Source organism: Callithrix jacchus, chromosome 13, assembly GCF_049354715.1.
Source record: "Callithrix jacchus isolate 240 chromosome 13, calJac240_pri, whole genome shotgun sequence".
Classification (NCBI taxonomy): domain Eukaryota; kingdom Metazoa; phylum Chordata; class Mammalia; order Primates; family Cebidae; genus Callithrix; species Callithrix jacchus.
The window spans coordinates 41,886,684-41,914,292 of record NC_133514.1 but is presented as its reverse complement, the minus strand read 5'-3'; the positions used below and the strand labels follow the sequence as shown (position 1 = coordinate 41,914,292).

At 50.0% G+C, this 27,609-nt stretch overlaps 1 protein-coding gene and 3 pseudogenes across 2 annotated transcripts in view; 3 read left to right on the top strand and 1 right to left on the bottom strand.

Annotated features, from left to right (window-relative positions):
* The first annotated feature begins 3,132 nt into the window (after window positions 1-3,132).
* Window positions 3,133-5,195, top strand: LOC118146664 (zinc finger CCCH domain-containing protein 3 pseudogene; annotated as a pseudogene).
* An 11,344-nt stretch (window positions 5,196-16,539) lies between these two features.
* LOC118146802 (translationally-controlled tumor protein-like) lies at window positions 16,540-17,215 on the top strand. Its single transcript, XM_035270377.3, has one exon. The coding sequence runs from the start codon at window positions 16,559-16,561 to the stop codon at window positions 17,075-17,077; it is 519 nt and encodes a 172-aa protein (XP_035126268.3). The 5' UTR covers window positions 16,540-16,558; the 3' UTR covers window positions 17,078-17,215.
* Window positions 17,216-21,911: 4,696 nt separating this feature from the next.
* The window catches only part of LOC100413607 (voltage-dependent T-type calcium channel subunit alpha-1H-like), a 61,015-nt pseudogene continuing 55,317 nt past the window's right edge, over window positions 21,912-27,609 (bottom strand). Inside the window, exon 2 of the transcript XR_013525631.1 lies at window positions 21,912-26,671. The product of XR_013525631.1 is annotated as a voltage-dependent T-type calcium channel subunit alpha-1H-like (transcript). The remainder of the gene's footprint in view (window positions 26,672-27,609) is intronic.
* Window positions 23,270-24,182, top strand: LOC100411108 (carbonyl reductase [NADPH] 1 pseudogene; annotated as a pseudogene).

Genomic DNA, 27,609 nt, shown 5'->3' with positions numbered 1-27,609 from the left:
ATGCTGGCTGGTTATTTGCAGACTTGTTTATGTAGTTGCTTCATAGTGTCACTGCTCTGTAAACTTGACTGTGTTTTTACAGTGGCTGGTAAAGATTTGTTCCTTTCCATGTTTAGTGCATCCTTCAGGAGCTCTTGAAGGCAGGCCTGGTGGTGACAAATTCCCTCCACATTTGCTTGTCTGTAAAAGATCTTATTTCTCCTTCACTTATGAAGCTTAGTTTGGCCAAATATGAAACTCTAGGTTAGAAATTCTTTTTATTAAGAATATTGAATATTGGCCCTCAGTCTCTTCTGGCTTGTAGGGTTTCTGCTGAGAGATCTGCTGTTAGCATGATGGGCTTCTCTTTGTAGGTGACCTGGCCTTTGCCTCTGGCTGCCCTTAACATTTTTTCTTTCATTTCAACCTTGGAAAGTCTGATGATAATGTGTCTTGAGGAGACCTCTATTGGAAGGTCTCACCCAGATAGAAGGAACGAGATCAGGGACTTGCTTACATTAGTAGTCTGGCTGCTTTTTGGTAGAGCAGGTATCCTATATTATGAAGGACCCTTCCTTGTCCAGACCATTTAGATTCTCCAAAGCTGGCAAGCTGGGATGGCTGCATCTATTGAACTGCAGTGATGGTGGCCGCCCCTCCTGCTGGAAACTTGGTCCCATCTCAGGCAGCCTCCAGCCTGCTGCCATTGACTGGCAGAAATTCTAAGCCATGGCTCTTAACTTGTGAGCTGCCATGGAAGTGGGGCTCACAGAACAATGCTGCTTGCCTCCCTGGATTCAGCCCCCTTTCTGGGAATATGCATGGATACCTCGTTCACTGTGATGGAGATCCTGGGGCTGGACTGTGTAAGGGGTCTCTGTGTGCCTCAGTGGCTGCCCTGCCAAGACTCCACACAGCTCTGTGTATCAGATCCAAAGCTGTGGTGGTGTGAGCTCATGAGAGGATCTCGTGAGGGGCTGCAGCGATCTGTGGGAGAAGCGTGATTTTCCAGGCGGAGTCACACAATCACTCACTGCTTCCCTTGGCGGTGGGTGGGGGTTCCTTTTCCTCTGCGTTGCTCCTGGGTGGGCCAGTGCCCCACCGTGCTTTTCTTCATTCTCAGTGGGTCAAGTGGTAGGTCTAGTCAGTCTCAATGTGAGAACCTGGGTATTTCAGTTGAAAGTGCTGGATTCACTTGCCTCTTTCATCTCCGTGAATGCCACGGACTGCAGCTGCTTTTCATTGACCACCTTGCCCCTCTAGACTTTCTATACCAATTTTATTATTATTATTATTATTATTATTTGAGACAGAGTCTTGCTCTGTTGCCCAGGCTAGAATGCAGTGCTGCTATCTTGGCTCACTGCAACCTCCACCTCCTGGGTTCAAGTGATTCTCCTGGCTCAGCTCCCCCAGCAGCTGGAATTACATGCGCCTGCCACAGTGCCTGGCTAATTTTTGTATTTTTAGTAGAGACGGGGTTTCACCATGTTGGCCAGCCTGGTCTTGAACTCCTGACCTCGTGATCCACCTGCCTTGGCCTCCCAAAGCACTTGGGATTACAGGCATGAGCCACCACACGTGAGCCACCTGGGCTGGCCCAGTTTTAAATTTTTTATGGATTTGCTTTTATTTATTTTTCAGGATTGTTTTGGTAGAGATGGGGTCTCACACTGTTGCCTAAGCTGGTCTCAAACTCCTGGGCTCAAGCAATCTTCCTGCCTCAGTGCTGACATTACAGGTGTGAGCCACCATGCCTGGCCTGTATTTATTTTTAAATCCCAGAAAATGTAGGACCTTGGTTGAGAGGGGAAACCCCAAGGGAGCAGGCTATGGATACAGAGTTCAAAGAGAGAAGTGAGTGGGAAGCGTCTCTGTGCCATGTCTATGGCGGCCCTTGGAGGGAGAGGTGAACCTGAGCCGCGCTCCCCAGCTGAGGCTGAGCAGATGTAAACCAGGAGATAAAGGGGCTGAGGTTGAGGCCCTGACCAGCCCAGCAGCTTCCCTGCACCTACTCTGAGGGCTGGAGGCAGCTAGAAAAGGATGTTGGTTTCAAGGGCTGTTACAAGTGGAAGATCTGGCACCAGATGGAAGAGAGGTTTTATGGGGCCTTTCTGGAGTCAGTTTTTCTACAGACTCAATGTTCTGTGGTGGTGTCTATGCCCAACCCTGAGCACCAACCTGCAGGTATCGACTTTAAGCCTAAGTAGTAGGGACGCCAGTATCTACCTAAGCCCCTTTCTCTAGAGTCTGGCATTAGGAAAAACATTCCATGGGTCTCGGAGAGCGCTCCTCAAGATTTCCCTTAGTGTCTAGTTTCTAGGTTAAGGGGTGTGCTGGTGAGAGAGACAGAGGGAGGGAGAAAGGAAGGAAACCCACTGGCCATTGGTGATCGATTTGACCTTCAGCCCCTCTTCCCTCCCAAGAGCCTCGGGTGGGGCTGAAACTCTCAACCCTCTAATCCTGCCTTCCTGTTTCTAGCGACCAAACCCCCCAACCCACGGCTGCCCAGGGGCCCCCAGCCACCAGTTCTTTTTTTTTTTTTTTACAAAATAAAATATTTTAATGTTCTTGATAAATATTTTTAAAAGAAATCCGTATAATGAATAGGCCATTGTATAATGCTATTAAAACCTTGAAGAGCTGTTATATCTGTAGGTCCATCGATATTCTGGCTTCAACTCAGTATGTAGAAAATATTTCTAATTACATTTCAATAAATACACCAGATGGATTTAAATCTGAGTAAAACAGCAAGTTCAACCTCTGTTTTTACCAGCAATATGTTTAATTGGTTAATGACGGGCTTGAACTAATCCATAAACTACAGTCTACAGAAGGGTTTCTGTAAAATGCACTCATTTCTGTTAATAAATAAATACAGATTCTGTATAGTCAGAGAAACCAGTATGGTGGCATGTAACAAAACAGAGAGATGATAAATCTTGGATTTTGAGTCCAAGATTCATCAAATGATGAAAGAAGAGCATTAGAGTCATGTAAGCCACATCATTCTTTCTCAGGGTCTCTCAACTGGGCACCAGAATAACATCAGATCAAAGCCCTGTTTAATATCTCCTTTGGTTCACCTTTTGATTATGAAACAAATACTTTTTGCAAAAGATGAAAAAATAAAATTGGAGACTCATTTGGATGGAGTTAGCACAGCTAGGTCTTTTGGCATCTGGCTCAGTGGTGGGCCCAGCCAGAGCGGCCTCAGGACCCAGGCAGGCCCGGGAGGCCTCGCCGCTTGTGTCCTGTCGAACTAACAAGTTCCAGAAAAACAACTACAAAATGGGTGGCCGCCTCCGCGAAGAGTCCTCGGGCTGCTCCGAGGGCGCCCAGTCCCAGACTGGCTGCGGAGAATGTGTGCAAGGCTGCGGCTGGCACGGCAGGCAAGGTGGAGAAGCCACAACTCAGAGCCGACCCAGAGCTCAAGCCCAGGAAACCAGCCACGTCCTCCCAGCCAGGGTCTGCTCCCAGCAAGTACAAGTGGAAGGCATCCAGCCCCTCTGCCTCCTCCTCTTCCTCCTTCCGTTGGCAGTCGGAGGCCAGCAGCAAGGAACGTGCCTCCCAGCTCTCCCCGCAGTCGTCTAGGTCCCCGTCGGGGGACAGACCAGCAGTAGGACCCAGTGGCTTGAAGCCCCTCTCTGGGGAGACCTCACTCTCAGCTTACAAGGTGAAGAGCCGCACCAAGATCATCCGGAGGTGGGGGGGGGGGGGGGAGTACAAGCCTTCCTGGAGACAAGAAGCAGCCCTTCCCATGCCACCACCGCCAAGAGCCACCTCAGCCTCCGGGGGAGACAGGCCCTCCGGGGGAAGAGCAGTCCTGTCCTGAAGGAGACCCCCAACAAAGGCCTGGTACAGGTCAATCACACACCGGCTGTGCTGCCTGCCCCTGAGCCGGGCCCACCTCCCCACCAAGGAAGCATCCAGCCTGCATGCCCTGCGGACTCCACCCACTAGCAAGGTGATCAAGACCCGCTACCACATCGCATTGTCAAGAAGATCCCAGCCTTATCTCTCGGCGCCCCGCCCTTCCCCCCAGTCTCTGCCCTCCTGGCGGGCCTGGCAGCTCTCACTGTCCAGGTCCCTGGTGCTGAACCGCCTGCGTCCAGTTGCCAGTGGGGGTGGAAAAGCCCAACCAGGCTCGCCTTGGTGGCGGAGCAAAGGCTACCGCTGCATCGGAGGGGTCCTCTACAAAGTGTCTGCCAGCAAGCTCTGCAAGACCTCCGGCCAGCCTGGTGATGCCGGCAGCAGGCCCCTCATCCGCACAGGCCACCTGGACCCTGCAGGCAGCTGTAGCCATTCCCTGGCCAGCCGGGCAGTGCAGCGCAGCCTAGCCATCATTCATCAGGCGTGGCAGCGGAGGGAGAAGAGGAAGGAGTTCTGCATGAACTACAACCGCTTCGGCAGGTGCAACCGCGGCGAGCGCTGCCCCTACATCCACGACCCTGAGAAGGTGGCCATGTGCACCAGGTTTGTCCTGGGCACCTGCAAGAAGACGGATGGGACCTGCCTCTTCTCCCACCATGTGTCTAAGAAGACGCCAGTGTGCTTGTACTTTCTGAAGGGCATCTGCAGCAATAGCAACTGTCCCTGCAGCCACGTGTATATGTCCCGCAAGGCCGAGGTCTGCAGCGACTTTCTCAAAGGCTACTGCCCCCTGGGTGCAAAGAAGAAACACACACTGCTGTGCTCTGACTTCGCCCGCAGGGGTCATGTCCCCGGGGCACCCAGTGCCAGCTGCTCCACCGCACCCAGAAACGCCACAGTTGGTGGGCAGCCACATCCCCCGCCCCAGGACCCAGCCACACTGCTGCCAGCAGCAGAGCCTCGGCCAGCCAGGGGCCCAGGAAGCCCTTGGCAGCCCAGCACCCCACCAGGCAGACGCCCAGCTCTCCTGCCCTCACTGTGGCTGCCCTGGCTGCGCCTCCCCACTCCCCAGGGGTGTCAGCCTCTCCCGCATCCTCCAAGGCTTCCTCCTCCTCTTCTCCTACCTCCTCTTCCTCCTCCCCCTCCTCCCTGTCCCCTCTCAATTCCTTGGACCAGGAGGCTGCCTCAGCAGTGGTGCGCTCCAGCAGGCTCTGCAGGCTGCCTTCCTTCATCTCCCTGCAGTCCTCGCTGAGCCCAGGAGGCCAGCCCAGGGCCTGGGCTCCCAGGGCCCCCCGACCAAGGACTCAGGGAAGCCTCTGCACATCAAGCCACGTTTGTGAGGACCCCAGGAACCGTTGCACCTACCTCAGACCCTGGTCCTTGGAGAGGAAAGAGGCTCTGTCTGCCATTCTGCCCCAGAGGAGGGATGCCCACCACCAAGCCCCACTTGGGGCCACAGGGACACTGTTCTGCCTGCCTGGAAATTTCCATGACCAGTGTGTGCCCAGGGCCTGGCCCCTGTCCCCACCCACTGCCCTCCAGGGTGCCAGGCAGGGGTGGCCTCCAGGCCTATTCCCCACAGCCGTTGGCAGCAGTGGCCCTGCGGCCCGCCAGCCCTCTCCACCCGACTTGAGCCCAGTGAAGAGGCCACTGGCCAGGCCTCCCAGGCAGGTGTTTTACGTTCAGCAATAAAGGTTCTGTCCAAAAAAAAAAAAGGAGGGACGAGTGGCTTTGTCAGGTGAAGGTTTGTCGGAGTTCAGTGGGTGGATGTGATTGGCCATTCGTAGCATCGTCGTATCCGCTAACAGGTCAAAATGCAGATCTTCATGAAGACCCTGACCGGCAAGACCATCACCCTGGAGGTGGAGCCTAGTGACACCATCGAAAATGTAGAAGGCCAAGATCCAGGATAAGGAAGGCATCCCCGTGACCAGCAGAGGCTCATCTTCGCAGGCAAGCAGCTGGAATGTGGCCACACTCCTTCTGATTACAACATCCAGAAAGAGTCGACCTTGCACCTGGTCCTGCGTCTGAGGGGTGGCTGTTAATTCTTCAGTCTTGCATTCGCAGTGCCCAGTGATGGCAAAACTCTGCCCTATAGCCATTTACCCCGACTTAAGTTTAGACATGACAAGTTTCAGTAATAGCCGAAGCTGTTCAAAATGGTAATAAAGGTTTTGTTGCATGTTAGTATAAAAACAAACAAAAAAGACGTTCATGTATTCCCCACACAAGCAGACATCACTCTGGAGATTCTAAGGATTTTAGAAATTGAGTGCCAGGAAACAGGGGTCAAAGAACAAAAATACATTTCACAATAGCACCCATTCCGTCTGCTCTGCGTTTTTATGTGATTGTTAGCGCACAGTTCACATATACTAGATTGATCATGTGGCTTTTAAGTTAAAATACTAGTATCTTTTAAGCTGTTAGTAAAGTCTTTAAGGTTGTGTTCCTTTGTCTTTTCTCTTCCTCACCATTAGAAGCCTCGCAGATTGTTCATAACCCTAGAATTATCTAACAATGGATGTACACGGAAAGCCACGGCCAAGGTCAGACGCAACAGATATTCATGTCACAGAACAAGTCTTGGGTGTTGTGATAATAGCCCTGGTTGAGCTAGTTTGGAATCAAGATTATTTAACGTCATCCAATTTGCATGCGTTCGGGAGAGAAAGGCCAATGGGCACAATACATTTATTGGGAAAACACATTTTAGGATGATGTCTTTGCTGGGAGCTGCTAGAAAGGCTTGTTAATTGAAGTGGCTTTAGGAAGAAACGCTCTAGGATTTGGGGAATGTGGCTTTCTGGGCAGGGGTCCTCCAGGCGCATTCTCCCCTTTGTCTACTGTGGCCCTCATTAGGGAACACTCAGCAGGGGTTTGGATCTCTTGCTCAAATCTGGAGAGCCGCAGTGGGAGTGGGGTGGATGGAGAGGAAGGAAGCCTGGATTTTGGGACTCAGGAACATTTCTTAAAGGCAGTGTTGCAATGATGAAGCCAGACTCCTGGCACTGCCCTCTTTGACCTCCCTAGTCGAGAGCCACTGGGGGTTCCCACTAAGCCCCTGCCCCACTGCTTCACAGCCGTAAGCCCACAGAAGGGGGCTGTGACCTCATGTGCCAGTTGGCTGGCTGGGCTAGCCCAGCTCCAGCCTGCAGGGGTACAGCTGGCTCTGGAATGCTGCCCGATCTAGGAGGGGCAGCGGCAGGGTAGTGAGCACCCCTCCCAAAACCTGGCCCACTGTCCTGGGAATCGGCTGTCCCAAAACCAGGCCAAGTGACCTGTGGAATCGTGGTGCCATCTGATGGCCAAGACAGGGAACAAACTGTGGACACTCAGAGGGACAGCATGGATGAACGGACAAGCCCAGAGGCCCGCAGCCCTGGCCCAGGTCTGTGGCCTTGTCAGAGGCGTGTGAACCAGAGCAACTGCATCTTAAACAGGGGCTGGGTAAAATGAGGCTGAGACCTACTGGCTGCATTCCCAGATGGTTAAGGCGTTCTAAGTCACAGGATGAGATGGGAGGTCAGCACAAGACACAGGTCATAAAGACCTTGCTGATAAAACAGGCTGCAGTAAAGAAGCTGGTCAAAACCCACCATCACCAAGATGGCCACAAGAGTGACTCTGGTGGTCCTCACTGCTACACTCCTACCGGTGCCATGACAGTTTACAGATGCCAGGGCAATGTCAGGAAGTACCCTACATGGTCTAAAAGGGGAAGCATGAATAATCTACCCCTTGTTTAGCATGTCATCATGAAATAAGCATAACAATGGGCAACCAGCAGCCCTCGGGACTGCTCTGTCCATGGAGTAGCCATTCTGTTATTTCTTTACTTTCATAACAAATTTGCTTTCACTTTTTGCTGCGGACTCTCCAGGAATTCTTTATTGCGTGAGATCCAAAACCTGCTCTTGGGGTCTGGATGGGGACCCCTGTCCGGTACCAGCTTGGCAGGTTTAACCTCAGCCTGCGGCTCTGATGAGGCTGCTCTGAATGCACTGGCGGCCAGGCTGGAGTCCACGGGTTGCGGTGTAGGAAAGAGGGACATGGACTCTGCCAGGAGCTATGTGAGGAGGCCGCTATCTGCTCACTTAGGTAGGGTGGGAGGGGCAAGGAGTGTTGGGGGGCTGTGATCAGAGAACAGGATCTAACTTGACCCCTGTGAGTCTGCACTCCACTGGAGATCCGCTGTGGATCTGCCCTCTTGAACCCGGGCAAGCGGTGTCTTCCTAAGATGAACTCACAGAAAATAGCCCGGAGCCAATGTCACAAAAGTGGTGTGCGCTGCTGCAGCCTGAAGCACCGTGGGTGTTCCTGGAGAGGGGACAAAAGAGGAGAAGCCAGCCAGGACTGCACGGAGGAGACGTGAGCCGGGGCAGGGCCACGTGGAGGAGAGGAGCTGGGGCCTGCACCACAGGGGTCTGGCTGAACCCTCTAAAGCCAGCAGTGTTCGACACATGTCTTCCAGGGTCTCCGGTCTTGCTGCTGTTGTTGTTTTCCTGTGTATTTTCCTCCTAGCCTAATGACTGTCACATCACCTAAGACAGGGGTGTTCAATTTTTCGGCTTCCTTGAGCCACATTGGAAGAATGGTCTTGGGCCATACATGATATTCACTAACACTATTGATAGCTGGTGAACTAAAAACAAAAAACAAAAGCAAAGAACAACAAAACCCCAAAGTCTTACAATGTTTCAAGAAAATGTGTGAATTTGTGTTGGGCCACATGCAAAGCCGCCCTGGGCCGCAGGGTGACAAGCTTGCCTTAGGAAGTGATGACTCTGAAGAACATCTCAGGAGAAGCAGCTGTTCCCCGGGCCAGCCATGGCTCTGACTCAGAGCAGCCTTGGAGAGCAGATGAGATCTGCAGAAATGGCGTTGAAGTGAGAGTGGGGGCGGAAGGTGTTCTAGGCCAGAGGACCCGAGAGGCGGCTCTGAGTCCAGAGAGTGCTGGAGCCCATTAGTCAGGGAAGACAGGGCTCGTGTGGCTGTAGGTGCGTGGTGTGGGAGGAGGTAATTAACATTTTAAGGCAGGGGAGGATGTCCTCCCTGTTCTGAGGTCCCCTCTCCTTTTCCCCTCCTGTCCTCCTTGCTCTCTTTCTTTCTTGTTCTCTTTTTTCAATCTTCTTTCACCCTTTCCTGCTGTATGCTATAAAATCCCTGTCTTGGCTAAGTCCTTGACTGGGGAAAAAGTAAAGTTCAAATTCCTTAAAACTAGCCAGACTTTCAAATTTTTTGGCAACAGTTACTCCCTGCAAGAAAAAAATACCAGTGCCAATCACCCAGAGGACCTTTTGGGCCATTTTGTGCAGGGTTTCCTCATGGTAGGGTATCTCTGGCGGGCATGAATCTGCCTTTTTGGACCAAGGGAGCAGTTTCTTTTCAGAATGACTCTCGGCCAGGCACGGTGGCTCACGCCTGTAATCCCAACAACTTTGGAGGCCGAGGCAGGTGGATCACCTGAGTTCAGGAGTTCAAGACCAGCCTAACCAACATGGCAAACCCCATCTCTACTAAAACTACCCAAATTAGCCGGGCATGGTGGTGGGTGCCTATAATCCCAGCTACTCGGGAGATTGAGGCAGGAGAATTGCTTGAACCCCAGGGGGCAGAAATTGCAGTGAACCGAGATTGCCCCACTGCACTCCAGCCTGGGCAAAAGAGTGAAACTCTATTTCAAACAAAAACAAAAACAAAAACAAAATGACTCTCATTGTCTTTAGAGCCACTGGATATGGGGTCCAGGGCAGAAGGAGAGGAAGGGAGTCACCCAAAAACCAGCACTTGTTCTGTGAAGTGGAGCTCAGGGTTCTGAGGCCTTGGGGGACCAAGTAAGTCATTAAGTTTGCTCAGGAAACTTCACCGCTTAAAGGAAGGTTTAGGTGGATCTCATTACAGAGGAAATAGTACTATTTTCTCATCGGCTGCAGTATCACTGTGGATTCTGAACTCACCTAAGGCCAGGCTTAGCTGTGTAATCTGAATTCTAGAATGAGTACTGAGACACTTGTAGATTGGCTTCAGGTGGGAGTAACTTCTGTCCCCTGGGCAAGGCTTAATACCTGCTTACGGCATGGTATTTTTCCTCTACTGGGGCCAGATGACAGTCAAAGACCAGAGTGAGCTACCAGGAATCAATTGAATCCCGTATTGGAGAGCAGGACACATGTTTCCTCTTCCTCGAAGGCCAGCTTGATGCAATGTAGGGAAGAGAGAGCGAGGGTGTGGGCTCGGATCTGGCTTCCCCCAGGTGCCTGCTGAATGACCTCAGGTATGTTGCATCCCTCCCTGACCCTCACTTTTCTCATCTATAAAATGGGCTGAAAGCCCCATGGGAATATTGAACAGATTCGGTTTACTAGGTAATATATATAAACGCTGTAAGTACCTGAATGTAACAGGATATTAAAATTCAAGTTTTGACCCAGATGTAAAATATTAGATGTTCGATTGAGTGTGAGAACAGAACATATCACTCGAGAAACCTTCAAAATACCAACTCAAAAATGCTGACTCTTGAACCCCTTCCCCAGGATCAGAACATAAAGGGGTCAGGAGCATGTCGGGGAGAGAGGCAAAGGTGAGGGGATTTCTGCAGGTGCCATTTGTGGGGTCTTCACTCTGCCCTCAAGAGTCCAGGGTTGTTGGTGCTGTCTCTTTCACTCAAGATGGGCATAGTAGCTCATACCTTTAATCCCAGCATTTTGGGAGGCCAGGGCAGGAGGATCCCTGAAGGCCAGGAGTTTCAGACCAGCCTGGGCAACATAGTGAGACTCCATATCTATCAAAACAAAACAAAACAAAAAATGAGAGTGACAGAGGAGAATGAGAGGGAGAGAGAGACCTCCTGTAACAGGGCAGCCTGCACAGGTAGGGATGTGTTCCTTGAAGCTGGGGACTCTAGGCTTGGGGCTTGCCTTGCTGCTAGGAACATTAAGTGATCTGTGTGGGATAGAGGAGCAGAGGCTGCCCGAAGAAAGACTGCTCCATCCAAAGATGGAGCAAAGGCTCTGTAACTTTCCCCTATGGATGACCTGTAGGTCACGTGGATCCATTTTGAGACTTGTCCAAGAGGACCTCCTAGGCATAGTGTGGTCTGCTGAAGGAGAGCCTCATTCAGCAGGAGAGTAGTGGGAAGCTTAGATTTGGGGAGCCCCAGTTTGGGAATTCCCAAAGAACCATGGAGATGCCCATCAGAGTCCACTTTCACCAGCGCATCCATTCAGGTAAGAACCACCCTATCCTTCACCTCTCCCCTTTAATCCGCACCCTGCCCACCTCCTTCAAACCCTGGCAGGCTCCCAAACAGCAGCTAGTGAATGGGGAGGAGACTGGTGGAGGAAGAGACTGGAAGTGGCTGTCCCTCCCCGAAGGCTAGCTGCCCACCTGTAGGCTTTATCAAGGAGGATAACGGAGAACGAAGTGTGGGTTAGTGTTTTGAGTAAGACACTTTTCTAACTAAGAGAACATGCTCTGTGCCTCAGTGAAGACTATCTCTAAGCTAAAAGTGAGCAAAGACAAGTCATTGGCTTGATGAGTTTTCATCTGGGGTAGAGGAAAAGCCTCCCCTGCTAAACAAACTTTAACAAGTTAGTGGAAGTCAGAAAATAGAGGTGTGCTTCGATCATATTCCACTGGAGCTTGTCCAGCGTGCCAGTCCCACAAGAACAAGGCTGGCTTCTGGCTTAAGGGGGAGGCAGTGATGAGGAGTGGGAGGAGACTTAGTATCTGCTTTATTTGCAACCACAGGTTAAAGATAGAAAAATTATTCTCAAGGCATTAATAAATCCATGAATCAATTAGCTGTTCCTCTTAAGACGGGGGCAGAGCAGTAGAGTTGGGGAAGGGGGACGTCGTTAGATCCCCTGGGTCATTGCAGGCGGATGGAGTACAGGACAACATGTGAAGTAGTTGGTCCGTATCTTCCCTTTCTGTAGCTTTTCCTCATCCAGTTTTTATTGAACAAAACTGACTGAGCACCTATCACCTTTAACATGTGATACTCTCTCGCAGGGCTCTCTGCATCTTAGTGCTGGACAGAACCCTTGTTCTTAGAAAAAATGCACTCATATTAAGGGGTGAGAGAATTCAGTGTTGACAGTCTCAAGTGTGTGTGTGTGTGTGTGTGTAATATATTTGTATATTATATATAATGCATATATATCATATATATGCAATGAAATACACATACGATTGCAAAAACTGTATGAGTTGAATGTCTAAAACAATGAGACATCACAGAAAAGCATTAAAAGCAGAGGCAGGCTGGATGTGGTGTCTCACGCCTGTAATCCCAGCACTTTGGGAGGCTGAGGTGGGCAGATCCCTTGAGATCAGGAGTTCAAGACCAGCCTGGCCAACATAGTGAAACTCTGTCTCTACTAAAAACACAAAAATCAGGGGGAAGTGGTGGCACATGCCTTTAATCCTAGCGTCTTGGGAGGCTGAGGCACAAGAATCACTTGAACTAGGAGGCAGAGGTTGTAGTGAGCTGAAGTCGCACCACTGCACTCCAGCCCGGATGACAGAGCAAGACTCTATCTAAAAAAAAAAAGGCAGAGAAAAACTACAATAACCTAGAGGTTCCTATATCTCGTGGAATCTATTGATTCCGTCTACACAGGCTTCCTTCCTTAGAGGGCCGCCCCCGCTCCGCTGTGGTCCTGGTTGGGCTGTCAGTCATGGCGCTTTGCCCATGTAGCCAAAGGACGTGATTCAGATGGATCAGGTGATTCTTTTCCGCCAGGAAGGGGAATCTGTAGTGAGGATATCAGGGATAAAAGTCAGCTGGAGATGAGTCATTCAGACGTCAGCAGCACAGTGGGACTGTTCACAGCTCTGTCTCCTGAGATTCTCCAAACCTGCCCTTGCATCTGTCCTTCCAAAAACCCTGTTGATAGTTTTTTTTTTGGTTAGATTTACTCTTATTGTTTAAAGTAGACTGCTAGAGCTTACACCCAACAGCTCTAAAATGGACACATCACTGTTATGTTTTAGCCAGTTTTCTTCTAGTCTTTTTTGTATTGTTTGCATTCTGTGGTGGGTTATCAGAGAGAGCTTAAACCAAACCTCTGGAGACATGCAGCCTCTGTGAGCAGAGGCGGACACAGCAACCTCTGTTGACACCCCATCCTCTGCCCTCTCTTGACAGCCGAGGAGACTAAAGGCCACTGGAAGGATTGCGACTTTCCCTGCACCTTTCTTGCTGTGCAGTGGGATTTTTGTTGCTAATGCCGGGTGCTCTCCGGTGTGCACAAGCTGGAGACATTTCATTGTGCAAGTGAGGTGCTTCATGTACTTACTGTAAGCTTAACTTTTTAACACACATTGGGCGTATTGAAGGACACCATGAGATACTGTATATGCTTCTTTCTCATTTCATTGAAGGGAAATATAGAAGAGATAGGGGTGCCTAATATGTCAAGGAAGAAAAAGGTTTTTTTTTTTAAGAAAAATAATCTTTCCAGGGCTGGTGCGGTGGCTCATGCCTGTAATCCCAGCACTTTGGGAGGCCCAAGGCAGGAGGACTGTGTGAATTCAGGAGTTTGAGACCAGCCTGGGGAACATAGTGAGACCCCTGTCTCTATAAGAAAAAAAAAAAAAAAATTAGCCGGGCTTCCCAGCTACTAGGGAGGATTGCTTGAGCCTGGGAGGCAGAGGTTGCAATGAGCTGAGAATACGTGACTATACTCCAGCCTGAGTGACAGAGCCAGACCGTATCTCCATCTTCATCATCATCATCTTCTCAGTGTTACTGATGTGAAAGTGAGGAGATGGGGATGTGGTGAGTGAGTAAGTGAGGGAGGAAGTGGGAAAGGGAGAGGGGATCACTTTAGTACAAAGGACTCAGAAAACCCTCCACAAACACCAATTCCCTTTCCAATCTCCATGTCTCAATAAGCATTGGAAAATGATGAGGTTTAATGAGGCTGGTTTTTTTTTTTTTTGAGATGGAGTTTCGATCTTGTTACCCAGGCTGGAGTGCAATGGCACGATCTCCACTCACCGCAACCTCCGCCTCCTGAGTTCAGGCAATTCTCCTGCCTCAGCCTCCCGAGTAGCTGGGATTACAGGCACGCGCCACCATGCCCAGCTAATTTTTTGTATTTTTAGTAGAGACGGGGTTTCACCATGTTGACCAGGATGGTTTTGATCTCTTGACCTCTTGATTCACCCGCCTCGGCCTCCCAAAGTGCTGGGATTACAGACTTGAGCCACCGCACCTGGCCTTAATGAGGCTGTTATTGTCTCCACATCCTCCCTTTTCCAGCTACCCTCTCTGGCTACCCTGATACCACCCTTGTTCTTGCTGTGCATTCAGAACACGCTTTCAGGGAGATTTTAATGGCCAGTTTACAAGGACCCTCTCTTTTGAGACAGCATGGCTCGGATCAAGTTTAAACATCTGCTTTTAAATAGAAGGAGTGAGGACAGACTAAGAACATTTCAAATATGTAATTCATGACTCTCAGAGCCTTGAACTGCCTGGGGAGAGGAGGCCAAGGTCCCCTTTCCATCATGAGGCACAGGCCTGGGGCCTGGCCTGGAAGAAATGGTCCCTGTTTGAGAAGAGGCATGTCTTGGTCTTCAGGTTTCAGACATCTGTGTCTCTGAGGTGCCATTTCCTGTCTGTAAATGTAAGTTTTAAGCTCTTGGTGTGTTTTTTTGCACTCCAAAGTAAACAGAGCACCTGGATTTAATCAGCCTAGACAGTAACAGATTCATGTTCTCAGTCCCTTCGTAGGTCCCCACCCCCAGGTAAGGGCTGGGAGATGGGGCGAGCTGTGAGTCAGCCTGACAGTCCTGGAGGATTTGCTTCCCCGTGGACTTGTTATAATGAGCAGCTTGCAGCCGATGTCGACTCGAGGGTCTCTTCCCGGTGTTCATGGACTGTTCTCCAGAACTTTGTCTGACTTGAGAGAGACGGGCTGCTAAGCGGGGCCCTGGAGCACTTCACATGCCAAACACTAGCGTCAAGTTCCAGTGGTCAGCTGGGTATGTTTCACGAAGCACACTTGAGCCTCAAATCTGAAAACATTCTGGCACTTTTTTTTACATTTAAAAGATGTTTCAGGGCTCAGCGCAGTGACTTACCTCGTAATCCTAGCACTTTGGGAGGCTGAGGTGGGTGGATCACCTGAGGTCGGGAGTTCAAACCATCCTGACCAATGTGGTGAAACCCCGTCTCTACTGAATATACAAAATTAGCTGGGTGTGGTGATGCATGTCTGTAATCCCAGCTACTTGGAAGGCTGAGGCAAGAGAATTGCTTGAACTCAGGAAGCCTTGGTTGCAGTGAGTTGAGATCGCACCATGCATTACAGCCTGGGCAACAAGAGTGAAACTCCATCTCCAGAAAAAAAACTGTTTCATGAAGAATCAATTTTCTTCCAAATTAAGGTTGTTTTTTTTTTTTTTTTTTGAGATGAAGTCTCACTCTGTCGCCCAGGTTGGAGTGCAGTGGCATGATCTTGGCTCACTGCAACCTCTGTCTCCCAGAGTCAGGCAATTCTCCTGCCTCAGCCTCCTGAGTAGCTGGGATTACAGGTGTGTACCACCACACCCAACTAAGTTTTGCATTTTTGGTAGAGATGGGGTTTCACCATGTTGTTCACACTGGTCTCGAACTCCTGACCTCGTGTTCTAGCCGCCTCAGCCTCCCAAAGTCCTGTGATTACAGGAGTGAGCCACTGCGCCCAGCCTCAAATTAAGGTTTTTGCTTTTGGATGCCTGCTCCTTTGTTAAGGTCCTGTAAGTCAGGTCATGAGCTCTGATTTAATAAAGGACTGGCCACACCAGGCGGTAGTTGCTGGGCTCTGCGTGAATTAGTGAATGCTGAAGATTGGCCGCAGCTCCCGGAAAGAGGGGATCCATTCTGAATGCAATCGGCAGTGAACTTCACACCTACGCTTGGTAAGATTCTAAAATGAGTTGTTTGTCTAAGCATCTGGAGAGGGGCCCCGGGATGGCTGTTTTAAGTAGTTGGCATAGATTAGGCTTCTGCCTGTTCTGACGCTGGCATCATGGAACACTTCGTGGAGCTCGGGGGCATGAGACCTCTGTGTTTCAGCAGACCCTCTTGCCAGTGCTCCCTCTTCATTTCTTTGCAGGAAGGATGGAGAAACTGACTAAGTCTAGAAGGAAGCTAATGCGCCTCAGGGGGGCAATGTGACCTTACAGAGAGCACCTGAGCCTGAGTAGAGGCCCACATCTGTGTCCTCAGCACCACCCTCTCCCCCTGGTTCATTCATTATTTTAGGGGCAGGCATTGCTCTTCTTTTATTTTTCTTTCTTTCTTCCTTTTTTTTTTTTTTTTTTGAGACGGAGTTTCGCTTTTGTTACCCAGGCTGGAGTGCAATGGCGCGATCTCGGCTCACCGCAACTTCCGCCTCCTGAGTAGCTGGGATTACAGGCACGCGCCACCATGCCCAGCTAATTTTTTTGTATTTTTAGTAGATATGGGGTTTCACCATGTTGACCAGGATGGTCTCGATCTCTTGACCTCGTGATCCACCCGCCTGGGCCTCCCAAAGTGCTGGGATTACAGGCGTGAGCCACAGAGCCCGGCCATTAAAAGTCCGCTTTTCCGCCCGCTCCCTCCTCCCCGCTAGCACCACTCGGCTGCACAGCGCTCACTCCGAGCTTCGGGCTCCTGATAAGCTAGCGCCTCCGTCTTCTCTCGTCAGCCGCCATCATGATTGTCTACCGGGATCTCATCAGCCACGATGAGATGTTCTCTGACATCTGCAAGATCCGGGAGATCGCGGACGGACTGTGCCTGGAGGTGGAGGGGAAGATGGTGAGTAGGACAGAAGGTAACATTGATGACTCGCTCATTGGTGGAAATGCCTCCGCTGAAGGCCCCGAGGGCGAAGGTACCGAAAGCACCGTAATCACTGGTGTCGATGTTGTCATGAAGCATCACCTGCAGGAAACAAGTTTCACAAAAGAAGCCTACAAGAAGTACATCAAAGATGACATGAAATCCATCAAAGGCAAACTTGAAGAACAGAGACCAGAAAGAGTAAAACCTTTTATGACAGGGGCTGCAGAACAAATCAAGCACATCCTTGCTAATTTCAAAAACTACCAGTTCTTTATTGGTGAAAACATGAATCCAGATGGCATGGTTGCTCTATTGGACTACTGTGAAGACGGTGTGACCCTATATATGACTTTCTTTAAGGATGGTTTAGAAATGAAACAATGTTGACAAATTTGGCAATTACTTTGGATCTATCGCCTGTCATCATAACTGGCTTCTGCTTGTCATCCGCACACCAGGACTTAAGACAAATGGGACTGATGTCATCTCCAGATCTTCATTTATTTTGATCGTGGCTTATTTGGAGTGGAGGCATTGTTATTAAGAAAAACATGTCATGCAGGTTCTCTGAAAATAACATGCATTTAAACTCAAAAAAAAAAAAATTCCAACAACCCCTTACTTTGATTTTTTAAGATCTATGAATTTAGAAATATCACTTCAAAAAGTTGGATTTTGGATGCTTAAAACATACCCAGTTCATAACCGACAAAGGTAAAAATGGTGATTTTGGAATTATTTTTGTGCATGGCATTATCTGCCAAAAGCAAAAAACAAACCCTTAAATAAGCAAAAAAAAAAGGCTGGAACACAGTTCATACGAAAAAGATGCCAGTTCCAGTCCATGCTGGCGTAGCTGAGCTGGACAGGAACAGAACAGTCATGTTTTCAGTGACAGTCGCTCAGACCCGAAGGATGCTGTGACCTCAAGAATAACTGGAGTTTTTCCTTTCTTCAAAATGCTTATCAGGCACTGAGTTTCTGACAACTTTTGGAATATATGCAAACAAAAGACAAATATTCTATTTATTAAAGCACCTAAGACAGCAGGAAGAAAACAACATGAATTTCTTTAGGGAAAAAAGAAATCCCCTGTATAGGCTCAGCTGGGTGCCCCTGACTATAATCTGAGCACTTCAAGGGCGGAGGTGGAAGGATTGCTGGAGCTCAGGGGTTCAAGACCAGCCTGGACAACATAGCAAGACCCTGTCTGTCAAAAAAAAAAAAAAAGCCAGGCCCACTGGCATGTGCTTGTAGTCCCAGCTACTTGGGAGGCTGAGGCAGAAGGATAGAAGGCTAGAAAGTTGAGGCTGCAGTGAGCTATGATTGTGCCACTGTACTCTGCCTGTGTGACAGAGTGAGACCTTACCTCAAAAAAGGAAAAGAAAAGAAAACCCCAGTTTATATGGTTGAAGTAAGCAAGGAAACTCTTCCTCTCCACTTCCTTTATTAAATGTACACATCCTAAAATGCTTTTTCATAAAACTGGAATTAGGGAGGGCTTAAAGAGCAAAAAGGGAAATTAAAAAATAAATAAAACAAAATGTACACAAAACGTTAGCATGTGCAAGGATGCTGCTGCTGAATTTGTCATCTATGAGAGACCAGGGTTATCGTCCCGGACACCCACGGTTGGAATTCCCAATGCCCCAGGAGCTAGGACTTGTGGTCGGAGCACCTGAGGAACTGTACTGCCTTTGTTTTCTCCGATATTTTCTGGTAGACAGGCCCCCTTCTATTACCACAATTGCTAATGATGCCAAGCTGAAGGCACAAAGAAAGCTCAAAATAATTTCAGAAGGTTAGAACAATAGACTCAGCGAACCATGAGGACATTTAATGAGCATGCATGCAAAATGCTTACCTCTGGCTTAAAAGACTACCTTCCCTTATGCTGTGGCATTAGCAGTGGTCCTGTGTGGAACGGAAGAATTAGCACCCTGCTTAAAACCCCTTGGTGGCAAGTCAAAGGTCTTAACTCACTGTTGAGACCCTGTGAGGCTCTGCCTACCTCGCTATAGCCTCACCGTGATGCACTCTTCCCCTGATTCTCTGTGGCTCAGCTACAGCGGGCTTCTTTCAGTCTTCAATGCAACTTGGTATCTCTTTCCTCAGGGCTTCGCTCCACCTAGAATACTCCACCTGCATAGGCCTCCATTTAAACATCACTTCATTGTTCAGGCACGGTGTACTGAGCTTGTACTCTATGCCAGCCACTAGATGCTGGAGACACAAGGGTAAACAAAGACCAAAAATCCTCATACCTGCCTTCACAGTGCAAAAGATGCAATGAGACACAAGCCATGTGCTGGAAGGTATGGCAGAGAGGCAGATGGTGCTCCAAGAACATGGGCTGGGACTGAGCTGAGATTCTGGGGAAAGAGCAGGAGTAGGGGTTAGAGGGAATGGTGTGTGCAAAGGCCCTATAGTGGAGGGGTTGTAAAGCATTTAAGGAACTCAGGGAGGGCCAGTGTGCCTAGAATGCCAAGAACGTGGAGTAGGCTGACACGACGGCACATGCCTATAATCTCAGCACTTTGGGACGCTGAGTCAGGAGGAGGATAGCTTGAAGCCAGGAGTTCAAGACCAGTCTGGGCAACATAGACCCCTGCTTCTACAAAAAATGTTTAAATTAGCTGGGCATGGTGGCATGCACCTGTAGTTCCAGCTAGTCAAGGGACTGAAGTGGGAGAATCCCTTGAACCCAGGAAACTGAGGCTGCAGTGAGATGTATTTGTGCCACTGCACTCCAGCCTGGGCAACTGAGACCCTGTTTCCAGAAACAAAACAAAACACCCCCCCCCAAATTAACAAAGAATGTGGAGTAGAATGGGTATGGTGTGGGATGAATATGGAAGGGTCTGCTTATCTTTCTTTTCTTTTTTTTTGAGCAGGGTCTGACTCTGTTGCCCAGGCTAGAGTGCAGTGGTGCCATCATTGCTCACTGTAGCCTCAACCTCCTGGGCTCAGGTGATCCTCCCACCTTAGCTGGTGCATACCACCACATCTGGCTAATTAAAAAAATTTTTTTAGAGACAAGGTCTCACTTTGTTGTCCAGGCTGGTCTTGAACCTCTGGGCTCCAGCAATCCTTCCATCTCTGCCTCTCGCAGTGCTGAGATTACAGTTGGAGCACCATGCCCAGCCTATAAACTGCCTGGACTCTAACTCCTAGGCTCAAGCAATCCTCCTGCCTCGGCCTCCCAAATGCCTGGGATTAGAGGCGTGATCCACTGCATCCAGCCTTTGCCTCTTCATTTTCTGAATTTTCCGTTGTTGGTGCTCTGTTTGAAGAGGCTGGATTAGAGCTAACAGATCTGTTCTAAAGGCAATTTGCACTGAGATGGAAGGTTTAGCTGGAGTCAGCATTTACTCAACAGATATTCGCTGGGCAGTTATACTGTGCTCAGAAGTGTGTTGGCTGCTGGGGACATCTACAGGAGGACACAAGGTGGACATGGTTCCTGACCTTCTGGGGCCACAACGACGAGTAAGCAACACAACACAGGCTGAGTGCCCTCACAGAGTAGGCAATGTTGGAGCACCTCGGGGGCAATGGAGCCCAGACTGGGGAGCACAGAAATAGCTTCCTGGAGGAAATGACTGGCTGAGATTAGAAGGACCAGTGGAGTCGTCTCAGTAAATGACCAGGAACAACGTTCCATGCTGACTGAATGCCACAGACTGTGTGTGCTGAGCCCCAAGCTCACCCTGGAGTGAGGGAGCATTCATTCATCTCTTACATTAGGGGTGCTTTAGTCTTGCCAAAGTTTTAGAAGCTTTGAGGGGAACCCAGCGTTTGACAAGTGAGCTCATATTCCAACCCCATCACTGCACAGCAGTGTGACCCACAGACAGCCGCCTGTGCCCAGCCTCATCTACACAATGTGATAATAACACTGAGCATATGGCGTTATCAGGAAGATCCAATGAAGTAGAAAGGTCCGCACTTCTCCCCTTTCCCTGAAACATTCTCTTATTTTTATGTATCTGTCCCCGTAGTCCACTATAGAGCAGATGGGGGGCCAAGTGTGGAGGCAGAGATGAGAGTGGTTTCAGATCCATTGTTTTGCAGAGGATCTGAATCTCAGGATGTAATGTGAGAAAACACTGAATTCTCATAACAGAGAAGAAGTCAAACCATGGGGCCTGGAGCTCTGGGAATAGTTGCCAGGGGAAGTGGTACAGGTGGCATTTCCATCCTCTGGGAAGTGTTATAGGTGGCACTGCCATCCCCATGGAAGTGGTATAGATGGCACTGCCATCCTTGGGGAAGTGGCATAGGTGGCACTGCTGGGCCTGGATCTCTGGGAATAGTTGCCAGGGGAAGTGGTACAGGTGGCATTTCCATCCTCTGGGAAGTGTTATAGGTGGCACTGCCATCCCCATGGAAGTGGTATAGATGGCACTGCCATCCTTGGGGAAGTGGCATAGGTGGCACTGCTGTCCCTGGGAAAGTGATATCAGTGGCACTGCCATCCCCAGAGAAGTGATATCAGTGGCACTGTCATCCTCAGGGAAGTGGTACAGGTGGTACTACTGTCCTCAGAGAAATGGTATAGGTGGCACTGCTGTCCCCAGTGAAGTGGATCAGTGGCATTACTGTCCCCGGGGAAGTGGTATCAGTGGCACTGCTGTCCCTGGGGAAGTGGTATCAGTGGCACTGCTGTCCCCGGGGAAGTGGTATCAGTGGCACTACTATCCCTGGGTAAGTGGTATAGCTGGCACTGCCATCCCTGGGGAAGTGGTATAGGTGGCACTGCCATCCCTGGGGAAGTTGTATAGGTGGCACTGCCATCCCTGGGCAAGTGGTATAGGTGGCACTGCCATCCTTATGGCACCTTGCAAACCCAGATTGCTTATTTTAAGCCTCAACTTCCTCTGAATTCTTCAGAAGAACTGCAGCTGCCAGGAGAGAGGAAACGTGTGAGGGCTCTTTGGCTGGTGCAGACAGTGACACCACAAACAGACCTCCTCCCTGATATTTATCCTTATTCAGTCAAATAAGGGCAGAATTTCCTTGGACAAATAAAACAAATTGCTTTAGTGTCTTACTGAGGTACCTGCAGACCCTCTGTTCTGTAAGAATGAGACGAACAGCTGTGCCCGAACTGCTGGTGCAGGGGTGTGTTCTCTCCTTGGCGAAGTGTGACACTTTGGTTGGTGATGTGTTTGTGGTTTGTTTTTTTTTTGGTTAACATTCCAAACATGTATAACCAATGAACATGGCCTAAGTTTTTTTTTATTGGTATTCACTTCAGAAACTTGAATCCACAGATATAAGCAGTACAAGTAAACACAAATCATACATGCAAATTTCTGTTCATAAAGGTCACATGTGCAGGTACATGAATTAGCAGCGTGCATCTAGGATTATGGCCAAACAGTTTTTACAATGCAGAAATGTAAAATTACATCTTGAATATGAAGAGATGGACTATACATTTCAAAAATTAAATGTTGCTTATACTAGAGATGTATGACAATTATGGGATTCAAGTGACAAGTAATAAGATCTCAAAAATTAACACTGGTCAAAGAGAACGGGAATATTTTTACATTTCACTGAAAATACATTGACTACTAGAATACAAAATCTAGCAGGAACTCAGGGAAAAAAATTACAAAATCTAAAGCCAGTTACTTAATATTTCTTATTACCTGAACAGCAGCATGACATCAACAGAAAACTGCACGCGCATCTGAATTGCCAATCTCACATTATTGAAGTTCTCCAAAAACGAAACGCACCAAAACAGGTTCAAACTCCAAATGAAAAGTCTGCAAGTCTCAGATTAAAACATGGAATGTTTCAGATGAAAGTAATGAAAATACTATTGGTTTTGTTCTTTATTGAATGGAATGAAATGTTGACATTTCTTTGAAACTTGGAACTAGTAAATTTCATTTTTCCAAATGGTTCTACATTTTTTTCTCATTGATGCAAGTTGTCTTAAGTATTAGCTTATAAAGTCAGTCTCTACAAAGTACTTCGGTCTGTTGCCATTCTGATAAAACAAAAACTATTCATTAACTTAACTATGCATTTTTTTTTTTTTTGCTATAACACTTAACACATGAACAGACATCTATTATTTCTCCACTAAAACAAAAGAGTTTAGACGAGTTAGGACAAACTCGCCTAAAGGCTCCTAAAAAGGCCAAAGCTGGCTGGGCACGGTGGCTCCAGCCTGTAATCCCAGCCCTTTGGGAGGCCAACGCGGGTGGATCACGAGGTAAAGAGATCGAGACCATCCTGGTCAACATGGTGAAACCCCGTCTCTACTAAAAATATAAAAAAATTAGCTGGGCATGGTGGCGCGTGCCTGTAATCCCAGCTACTCGGGAGGCTGAGGCAGGAGAATTGCCTGAACCCAGGAGGCGGAGGTTGCGGTGAGCCGAGATCGCGCCATTGCACTCCAGCTTGGGTAACAAGAGCGAAACTCAGTCTCAAAAAAAAAAAAAAAAAAAAAAAAAAAAGGCCAAAGCTTTTTTTTTTTTTTTGCTCAACTTTCTGTTCAAAAAAAGCACTGGTAGGGAGCCAGCCAGGTCGCCATTTTTTTTTTTTTTTTTTTGAGTCATGGACATCCTCGCGGCTCCAGGGTCTGAGCCTGATCTACTCTCCACGCAGGTATCCCGCATGCCCCGTTCAGCCATGTCGTCCTGCATCCAGGTAGCTCCGGTGACTGGGGGCAATAAAGGCATTGGCTTGGCCATCGTGCGCGACCTGTACTGGCAGTTCTCCGGGTATGTGGTGCTCACGGCACGGGACGTGGCGCGGGGCCAGGCGGCCGTGCAGCAGCTGCAGGCAGAGGGCCTGAGCCCGGGCTTCCACCAGCTGGACATCAACTAGCACCCGCAGAGCATCCGCGCCCTGCGCGACTTCCTGCGCAGAGTACGGAGGCCTGGACATGCTGGTCAACAACGCGGGCATCGCCTTCAAGGTTGCTGATCCCATACCCTTTCATATTCAAGCTGAAGTGACGATGAAGACAAACTTCTTTGGTACTTGAGATGTCTGCACAGAGTTACTCCCTCTAATAAAACCCCAAGGGAGAGTGGTGAATGTATCTAGCACCGTGAGTCTCAGGGCCCTAAAAAGCTGCAGCCCTGAGCTGAAGCAGAAGTTCCTCAGTGAGACCGTCATCACTGAGGAGGAGCTGGTGGGGCTCATGAATAAGTTCGTGGAGGATACAAAGAAGGGAGTGCACCAGAAGGCGGGCTGGCCCAACACCGCATACGGGGTGATGAAGGTCGGCGTCACCATGCTGTCCAGGATCCACGCCAGGAAACTGAGCGAGCAGAGGAAAGTGCACAAGATCCTCCTGAATGTCTGCTGCCCAGGGTGGGTGAGAACGGACATGGCGTGACCCAATGCCACCAAGAGCCCGGAAGAAGGAGCAGAGACCCCTGTGTACTTGGCCCTTTTGACCCCGGATGCGGAGGGGCCCCATGGACAGTTTGTTTCAGAGAAGAAAGTTGAACAGTGGTGAGCTGGGTTCACAGCTCCATCCATGGAGCTGTCCTGAGTTGACCCAAAGGGCATTTAAAATGTCATAAATACCCTTCTATAAGTAAAAATATATATCTCTGTCAAGTACTCATTAATGCGCTAATTGAGCAGCCTACGCACTGAGTTGACTTCCTAAATCTGTCAAGCCTTGTAATTTCCTCTGATACAGGGAGAGAGATTGTAAATAATGAAAATCAACAGATGACTAAAAAAAAAAGTTTTTCTCCTTTAAACAAAAACCACTTTTTTTTTCCCTTAAATAAGTTACTATTTTTTCCGCTCTGCCCCTCCCTCTCCCTTGACTTGAGAAGGTGAATCTTCTGCATTAGATTATTGCAACATTGAACCTGAATTTAAAAGCACACAAAACTAAGGTGTCAATTGGAATTTCTCGGCCAAAGCCCCCGGACAAAGGGGAGGCCCGATTCGCATGGGGGCCGGGCACGTTACTCCACGGTGATGTCCCTAGTGATGGCTGGGCGGGTTACATCCCTAGTGATGTCAGCATCCCCCAGAGTCACGGAAGCTTCTGGGAACACCTGGGCGGAACGGAAAGGGTGGTGGCTGGAAGGGGAGAGTGGTGAGGGCGTGACAGGAAGACAAGGACTCAGACTGTGAGTGAAGGTGACATTGGGCCACAGTGGCCACACCTGCTGCGGGAAAGGGCACAGGCCCCCAGCGAGTGTCCCGTAACAACGCGTGGCCTGAGAGGACGCAGCCTGGTACCTTCCCCTCCCCACAGACGTGGTTTCTCTCATGATGGGACACTGACACAACGCCACACAGCCTCGGCTGGCATCAAAACTCTAGAGAAACCCTAACCGGAATGGACGGAGGCTCGCGGGATCCAGCACCTACCCCTGCTTCACTGGGCAGGGAATGAGTGCCTGCCGGCGTCCGACTCAACTGTCATCCTCTGCAGCCTCTGCCCACGATGGGACCCAAGTCAGGGTCCACGCATGGCTCTGCCTGGGCCACCACCCCGCCGGGGCCCCCAGACCCCAGTGACAAATCCCTGTGCAGCACCAAGTCCTGAGCTACACGGGGTCATCTGCGTCACCCTCTGGGGCAGGAGTCACCGAGGGGGACCCTGGTTTCTCCAGAGGACACTGGGGGGACTGTGAGGTTCAGCTCCTGCCTCTTCTCCAGAGGGGTCACTGTTAGGCATAGCAGGCTCTGTTTCTGGGGGTTCCAGGGGTGCTACGGCCCCTGAAGAGGAAGCTCTAGGTTCTGGGGTCACATTGTGGCCACCTCCCAAGAAAGGGTCTCCACTGGGGCCCCCGAGGTCCAGGGGCTCAAAGGCAAAGCTGGGGACAGTCAGGTGCTCGGCCCTGCAGGAGGCCTGGCCCCAGCACTCCCCCTTGCCTGCAGGGTCCCCGCCCGGCCCAGCTTGTCCAGGAAGCCCTGGGCGTCCATGCTGTAGAACCTTCGCAGGACCCGCTCGCTGCCGCAGAGTGCTGGAGAGGCTTCGGGGCCATGGGGCTCAGTCGCAGGCTGCCAGGGGCAGGCGGAGCTGGTGATGTGGCTGACCTCCTCGTCGGCCGGGTCCGCGGCCTTGGGGCCACCCGCCGGCTGGAGACGTAGCGGTGTCTGAAGGTGTGCTTCCGGGTGCGGATACTGGCGGGCCATGGGGAGCGCTGGGGGGACTGCAGGGAGCCCCCCTGGGACGCCAGCCTCACTAGGGTTTTCTTGGGAGGCTCCGCAGGGTCCAGGGTGTCCCTAGGGCTATCAATCTGCCCTTCCAAGGAATCTGTGCGCATAGCCTCCTGTCTGCAGAGCAACCGGCTGAGGCTGGGGGAGCGCGCTGTGCGTCTAGGGGACAGGGTGTGGATGGACTCACTGCTCCTGGCTGGAGACGATACAGCCAATGGGACCTGGTGAGACGCACAGGACTGCGTGGGCAGTGAGTGCACAGAGGTGGCCGAGCCCGAGCGGGTGCCGCCCCCATAGGTCTCCATCTCCACCTCCTGCAATGGGCGAGGGCGGGGCGACTGGGCGGGTGCCACGGGCCAGAACATGTAGCTGTCGTTGGGCAGCGAGAGCATCCTGGACACCGACTCCTTGCGCGCAACCAGGAGGTTCGGGGCATCCCCAGCACCCTGACTCTCCTGGGGCGAGGGAGGCCCGTCCACATCCACCCTGCGTGCGTCCCCTGGGCTCTGTGCCATCTCGGCGTCCAGCTCCGTGTCCTCGCGGGCCTCCTTGTTGCTCTCCTCCAGGTGCTTCATCAGCACAGCCACCACCACGTTCACCAGCACGAACTGCGCCACCAGCACGAAAGTCACGAAGTAGACTGGCGACAGCGCCGGCAGGTAGATCAGGCAGTGCTTGTCCTCGTGGGTGAACTCTCGCAGCGTGTCCTTCATGATCCCGTTCCAGTTGTCCCCCGTGGACACGCGCAACAGCGTGAGGAAGGCCATGCCGAAGTTGCTGATGCTCAAAAGGGCTGTCCATATGGACAGCCTTGTCCTAAAGGAGGTAGGACAAAAGCACCCACTCTCATATGCAAACACATGGAGCTCTTTGCTGGGGGTGGAGGGGCTTGTGTGTTTTGCTGGTTTGCCATGAAGGTAGATGTGGGTGGGGAAAACACACAAGGCAGTTTCTGGCTAGATGAGAGGGAGCCCAGGAATTGTGAGGTTAGCAGGAGTATCGTTAGAGTGAGTGAACTCTCTGAGTTGGGCACCGGTTGTGAGAGTTTCAGAACCTTTGGCCCAGAGGAGAGAGGTGGTAGGCAGCAGCCAGCAGCAAAGGACGGAGGTGGAAAAAAACCGCCCGCCACAGGTGGCTGACCTCCACCTCCCAGTGGTGAGCAGTGAGGGATCCAAACCCAGTTTCCTTCTCATTTCTGTCAGTTTGCCCTTTCCGCCTCCCTGTTGTCTTAGGGAAGGGGAGTGGGGTCCAAGTGACAGCTGGATGGGAGAAGCTATGGCTTCTCCCAGTTAGCTAGGATGTAGCCATTGGGGGAATCTTTGTGGCTTCAGGAAAAAAAAAAAAAAAAGACAGCACCAACAATACAATTGTATTGTATTATGTATTATTTTTTTTTGTTTTTTAACCAGAGGTGGAATCTTTATTTCACAAGTTTCAAGATACAGTACAAAACAAATCTGTACATCTATTAATAGGATGTTTACACAATTATATTACACTTAACCAACCTTTATACTATATTTCATTACATACAAAATAAATACAAAAAAAAAAAAGTCTGTCATGGTGTTCCTTCACGATGCCAGCTTAAGGCTTTTAAAACTTCCTTTCCTACGTATGTATAGTGGTTACATCTTGATATCAACATTATGAGTTTTAGGAGTTTATTTTTTAATCAAAGAGAATAGTGTCAGCCTGTTTGTCAAACCAAACAGGAAAAACAGCATGTGAGATGATTCCCTGCACATAACCAA